The sequence below is a fragment of the Adiantum capillus-veneris genome, chromosome 25 (assembly GCF_014529385.1).
Source record: "Adiantum capillus-veneris isolate H3 chromosome 25, ASM1452938v2, whole genome shotgun sequence".
NCBI classification, from domain to species: Eukaryota; Viridiplantae; Streptophyta; class Polypodiopsida; order Polypodiales; family Pteridaceae; genus Adiantum; species Adiantum capillus-veneris.
In genome coordinates this window covers 58,504,977-58,511,870 of record NC_140955.1, presented here as the reverse complement: position 1 = coordinate 58,511,870, position 6,894 = coordinate 58,504,977, and the positions used below count along the sequence as shown (strand labels likewise).

Genomic DNA, 6,894 nt, shown 5'->3' with positions numbered 1-6,894 from the left:
TGGAGCCAAGACCTCCGTGCCACATGAGATCATTAGAGCGGAGTTAGCACTCCCCAAATGGAGATAAAGATAAGCTCAGCTCATACTCACACCTACAGTTCTCGCATTGACCAAGCATTGGAAAACCGAGACGCCCGTGATTGAGAGGAGCTCCACAGCATCGACGAAGACTGCAACAGAGCATTCAAGCCTATACTATCTCGATATCCAGAGTACAGATGAGGATAGATTCATGACCCATTATATCACCCTCTTGTATTGGGCACCCACTGTATCACTGATTGCACATACGCCACAAAGTTCTAGCTAGTAGCACTTCTAGATTCATTTTAGCATCTCTTTTTTGTATCCAAGCATGGTTTCAGATTCACCAGTTTGTAACGGATTGGTCTCATAGGTCATTTTGACCTTTTGAAGACGTTAATATATCATTTCATCTCTCTCTCTCTCTCTCTCTCTCTCTCTCTCTCTCTCTGGGCAAACATTTTGCGAAGAGTTGTGTCAAAATTGATAGAGGCCAAAGTAATGCATGTGCAAACAAAAAACTCCACCCTACAGGAGCACAACCAAAACCTCATACTCAAAGAGTTGTGGGTGAATTACGAACCTGTTATGCAGAATAAAAATTTTGCCTTCCTCTGTGTGTGTGTGTGTTGAGAAAAAGAGGGGAGGGGGGGGGGGGGGGGGGGGGGGGGGGGGGGGGGGGGGGGGTGGGGGGGGGGGGGGGGGGGGGGGGGGCTTTCTATGTGAGCACGTCTCACAACATCTCCTCGTCCCAATGCTAGAATACCTTGACATCAATTACACTCAGTCTATGTACAAACATGATACAAATGGAGAACCACATGTCAACCGACAACGTTTGGAACAGAATGATACTGCATGTAGATGAGAGCTATTTCTCTTCTTCTTCCAGCAAGATCTCGTAAACGTCTGTTCTAATCCGTAGCTCTTTCTCTCGCATGATATCTTGAAAATCGGACAATTCTTTTGCACTTAACACATTGCTCATCTTCTTGAATCCATCAAGCCATAACAACTTGGACCTGCCATATCAAAAAGTGTTTGCGTTTGTAAAAGGTTCCCTGTAATAACATGCCAAGCTTCAGAATCAAATAAAAGAGTCTTACCAAGGGCAGGCATGAATGGCCCTAAAATACACACGACGGGCAGCATCCAAGTCACCCCTCACTTCAAGCTCATAGGCCATATAACAACGCCATAACACGACGGATTTATGTGTTTTAGTGGATTCGACAGCCTTTTCAAACAAGCTGTGGATGCGAGGACCGCTTCCTGGTCTTCCCAGTTCAATGGAGATGGCAAAGAGCCATAATACTGTCGTTGCATTCCTGAAATGTAGAACCAACCTCTCATTGTAAAAATCCTTTGCTAAAACTTTAAATGAGAGCTTCAGTCCTCCCTGTGAAATTGCTGGTAAGTAGCACTTCTTACCGCTGCAATGCATCATCAAAGAAACGGCGCAGATCATTTGTAGATGCAGTGCGTGAACTGCAACGAATATAAGCTCCCAGAACATGCGGATTGCTCGGATATTGAGCCAAGGTTTGGAGAATTGCACGTCTCAAAACCGTTGGCTTCATATGTTGCTTGTGTTCTTCCAACATACTAATGTACTTGCAGTGCAAGAGCTCAAAGTGGAGACTATGCTGTCGTTTACCTGCAAAAGTGATCGTCTTCAGGTTATCTAGAAAATTTCTTCATTTGAACCATTGTGAAAACAAATAAGGTCAAACAGCTGCAACACTGCACTTGTAAATTTCCACAACCGATACAAAGGCATGAATCTCTCTCTCTCTCTCTCTCTCTCTCTCTCTCCCCCCCCCCCCCCCCCCTCCCTCTCTCTCTCTCTCTCTCCCCCCCCCCCCCCCCCCCGCGGAGGATATGCAGCGACACTTGGATGCATTACATAGCTTTGCGGAGGATAGTGGATTGTGTGTAAACCTTGGTAAAACCAAGGTTATGGTGTTTAACACCATACCGCAATGGATCAGGAGATCAGCACCTACATTCACTTATGGTTAGGATACTGTGGAGTACACAGATGCATACACTTATCTTGGGGTAATCTTCACTGGGCCAAAGTTTTCTTTGAAGAGAGCAGCAGAGACTAGACTGACCAGAGCTTATGCGGCCTTGGGAGGATTGGAGAGGATGTGTTTGCAGGTTCAGTTCCAAGAACCCTGAACAAAGCTGTGGCTCTTTGATACCTCAGTAGCTTTAGCAATGCTCTATAGGGTTCAGGTTTGGGGACCCTCTGTGGGTAAGGATGGGTGGAGAGGTATGGAGAGGCCTTTGGTATCTATGATCTCTCAACTGATCAGAGCCAAGGCCTCTGTGCTACACGAGATCATTAGAGCAGAATTAACGGGCCTCCCTATGGAAAGAGAGGCGCTTACCAGATCAGTCTCCTTTATGCACAGCTTATGGGATACTATCAAACACATATGCCGGATTGGCACTTGAGTCCTCCAAACAATTAGCTTCACAGGATGACATATGCACAGATGTCATCATGGTTCCAGATACATGGCTTCAGCATGGACAGCTTGCCTCCCTTCCAGTACTCCCTTGATGCACCATCGTTACACGGATGGAGATTACTAGACTCATTCGCCAGGACTTGACTCAGTTGGACACCGGGAGGACATGGATAGAGCCGACACAGGAGTTGGACACAAAGATCGCTTTTTATAGAGAGCATCTTCTCCAACTCACAGGGGATGGGTTTGTGATTCGACCCAGCTATATGGATACACATCTATCTCATGGGTTACGGTGTGCCATTGGTCGGACACGGACTTCTTCACACCGGCTTGAGATTGAGACTGGTAGATTCAGAGGGATACCAACAGCTAGCAGGATATGCCGCCTAATATCAGCGTAACCGCGAAACGTTTCAGACCTGAAACGTTTCACCCCGAAACGGGGGCGTTTCACCCGAAACGTTTCACCCAAGAGAGGAGCCTCGGTGAAACGTATGACTGAAACGCCTTTTTAGGGTGTATATAGTATTATATATATATATATACAGAATAGGTGTGCACATGTTAAAAACCCCCACAAATTTTAGGCGTTTCAACAGAGGCGTTTCACCTGCATGCTACAACGTTTCAGGCGTTTCACGTTTCACCCTTGCCGAAATGCGTTTCGCGGTTTCGCTGCCGCGTATGCCATACAGAGCCAGAGACGAAGACACATTATATATGTCGGTGCACAGTGTAGTACGAGATACGGAGTCGCTTCCACTATCTATTTAGAGAAGGCTTCGGACCCTTCTCGAGAGTCATGAGCTATCAAGACCAGAGATGTGTTGGCCTGTATCTACTTGAGTTACACAGACACAGAGATAGTTTACTGAGCAGATCTGGTGAGAGACCATCCTAGAGATAGATTACTGATTTCTTCCACCAGACATTGGACAGATAGAGGAGCAGCCACCACTGCAAAGCTCAGCTCATACTCACACCCGCGGTACTCTCATTGATTGAGCATTGGAGCTAGGGAGATCGAGACGCCGATGACTAAGGAGAGGAGCTTCACAATATCGACACAGACTACAGCAGAGGATTCGAGCCATACTATCTCGACATCTAGAGTACAGATGAGGATCGATTCATCACCCATTGTATCTTTCTCTTGTATTGGGCACCCGTTGTATCAGTGATCACACATACCCCACACAGTTCCAGCTAGTAGCACTTCTAGATTCATTTTAGTATCTCTTTTTTTTTACTCAAACATGGTACCAGATTCACAAGTTTGTAACAGATTGGTCTCATAGGTCATTTTGGCCTTTTGAAGACGTTAAGAAATCATTTCATCTCTCTCTCTCTCTCTCTCTCTCACATGACACATCCAACCCTATGTGTCCGTGGACAAGCTACAACATGATCAAGGTTCAGTCAGTCTAGATTAGAAGTGATCTGGCGCTTTTGTGAGTCTATTCGTAGACCGTGCATGCCCAGTCACTTAGTGTAGATGCATATCCTCTGGTTGCACATAGCATGATCATAAGCATTCCCATTAGATTCCATCAAAATCCTTCAGGGGAATTTTCCAGTGCATTTAGCCTATTTTCCCTATTTTCATTTTTCACTTATTATTTTTAAGTGACTTTTGTTGGAAAGTAGGTAGGGCAAATTGAGTAAGTTTGTATATAAGCAAACCTAGACTAGCACTAAATGGCAGAAGAGGCAACAGGAGCCAAGCTCAGCAGGCAACTTCTCAACAAGACCCCTTGGCGGTTTCCCCCTCCAAGCAAGAAGAACCATCAGACCCTTGCCCCTAGCGTTTTCTCATCAGCAGATCATCGCCAAAAGACCAGCAAGCTAGCGTTTTTGGATTCACATCAGCTAGCGTTTCTGCAACAATTAGTCACCGTGGCAAAGCTGCGAAACACCAGCGTTTTCAGCCTTGCCATCGCCAGCAAAACTCCCCATGACTAGCGTTTTTGGTCATAGCAGATTCAGCCCTAAAGAGTAGCAGATTCAGCCCGGAAAGACCAACAATTTTCAGCCCTTAAGAACCTTTGTTTTCAGCCCTAAACCTGCAGATTTTCAGCGTCAAAGACCCACAGAAACAGTCCCAGAATCAGCGTTTTTGGACTAGTCGCATATTTCAGCCCATAGCGTTTTTGGATAGCAGATTCAACCCTAAAGAGTAGCAGATTCAGCCCGGAAAGACCAACAGTTTTCAGCCCTTAAGAACCTCTGTTTTCAGCCCTAAACCTGCAGATTTTCAGCGTCAAAGACCCCAGAAACAGTCCCAAAATCAGCGTTTTTGGACTAGTCCCATATTTCAGCCCATAGAGTTTTTGGACAGCAGATAAAAGATTGCAGATTTCAGCCCTAGTATCGGTCTCGTTATCCCCGTCGTCATCGTCGACATAGGCTAGCCTTGCATCATTCAGTTTGTACCAGTTTGTGCAATCATAAGTAGACCACTCTCGCCGACGAGAGTGGGGCCTTCGGAGGAGGGTTTTACAACATCTCTGGTGTCGTATCTCTCTTCTCTCTCTATCTCTCAGTCTCATACACTTGCACACACAATGTCCATTCACTTTGTTTGTGATCATAGCATTCTCTCATTAAGAATGGAAGGCTCTACCTTCCATAAGAACAAAAGGAACCTTGAGCACAGTTCGGAGCACTCATGTTGAGCAAAGCGCAAATATTCATTCCGCTGCACCTTACACACTCTCTCTCTCTCTCTCTCTCTCTCTCTCTCTCTCTCTCTCTCTCTCTCGCACAGCTAGCAGGGACATGGATTCCACTTTTGTTACATGTTGATGATATTGTGTTGATTTCTAACTCCCTAGAGGGAATGCAGCGCCATTTGGATACCTTACATGTGTTTGCGGAAGATAGTGGATTGTTTGTCAACCTTGGTAAAACCAAGGTTATGGTGTTTAACACCACACTGCAGTGGCTTAGGAGGTCAGCTCCCAAATTTACTTATGGACAGGAGATTGTGGAGTATACAGATGCATATACATATCTGGAGGTAGTTTTCAGTGGGTCTACGTTTTCGATGAGGAGAGCAACAGAGACTAGATTGACCAGAGCTTATGCAACCTTGGGCAGACTTGAAAGGATGTGTTCGCAGGTTCAGTTTCAAGAACCTCAAACAAAACTTTGGCTTTTGACACTCTGGTGACTTCAGATATGATGTGTGGGGTGCAGATTTGGGGACCCCAGTTGTTTATCACAACACACCTGATAGCACTGATGGATGGAGAGGCCTTTGGTATTTATGATTTCTGGATGATTAGAGAAGAGCTAGCTGCCACACTGGTGGTGATTGAGGCACTTACTAGGTCAGCCTCTTTCATACATAACTTGTGGGACCTTCCCATAAACAAATACGCCCAACATGCTCTTGAGTCTTCCCGACAGTTGACCTTACAGGGAGACACGACTTACTGGTATGGACAGAAGACTTCTTGGTTCCAGATGCATGGTTTTAACATGGACAGACTGCCTCCCTTCGAATACTCTTTGGAGGCTCTCTCTCTCACTGTGACACGAACAAAGATTACTAGACCTGATTCAGCTGGACGGAGGACTTGGATAGAGCTTACTCAAGAGTTGGGCACGAAGATGGCTTCTTACAGAGAACATCTTCCCCAACTCATGGCATATGGCTTTGTAGTCGAGCCAGTTATATGGATACACATTTATCGTATGGGGTACGGTGTGCTATTGGCCAGATACGTTTTTAGATTGAGACTAGTAGATATAGAGGGCTTCCAACTGAGGCCAGGGTGTCCCAAATTGCTGACGTGTCAAGCCACGGAAGAACCGTGCCAACCTGCAGATCCCCGTTGAGAGGCCTAAACCCTAAGTGAAGAAGCAAAAGCAGCAGAAGAAGTTTTATCAACTTGCAAAGTCTTGCCGAGTGGCCTATCTTTAAAGAAAAGTTCTCACCGACTTATGGGACCCCGTTCGATGGGGTCCAAGTGACTAAAGGCATTAAAGTAAAGCACCCAGAAGACTCGCGTGCAGAGCTGATGACGTGACAGACCTATAAGGATTTCCGGATTTTGTGCTGACATGCAGACGTTGCAAACATGTACGTATTTCTGGATTCTGCACTAACATGCTGACGTGCCAGACCAGTACGGATTTCTGCAGTTTGTGCTGGCTGTGTTGACGTGGCACCTGTTCGGATGTTTGCAAAACACGCTGGCAGCTTTTGGAGTGCTTTTGGGGCTAGATGATTTTGAGTTTGAAGTTTTCATTAAACTGCTTTTCATAGGCCAAGGGCCCTTAAATAAGTGCAGAGGGCTCACTCTTCTAGGTGAAGGTGCAGAGCGTGAGTACCGGCATTGTACCGAGTTCATGTAATATAAAGAAATACCGAAAGGGGCAC

At 45.9% G+C, this 6,894-nt stretch overlaps 1 protein-coding gene across 2 annotated transcripts in view; it reads right to left on the bottom strand.

The window, feature by feature from the left end:
• Positions 1 to 755: 755 nt before the first annotated feature.
• LOC147424948 (uncharacterized) overlaps positions 756 to 6,894 on the bottom strand; it is a 136,581-nt gene continuing 130,442 nt past the window's right edge. For both annotated transcript variants that reach the window (XM_086499412.1, XM_086499413.1), the window contains exons 10-12: positions 1,456 to 1,681; positions 1,131 to 1,352; positions 756 to 1,046 (exon numbers count right to left, since the gene is read on the bottom strand). In XM_086499412.1, coding sequence (XP_086355538.1) covers positions 896 to 1,046; positions 1,131 to 1,352; positions 1,456 to 1,681 — 599 coding nt within the window. In that variant the 3' untranslated portion in view covers positions 756 to 895. The remainder of the gene's footprint in view (positions 1,047 to 1,130; positions 1,353 to 1,455; positions 1,682 to 6,894) is intronic.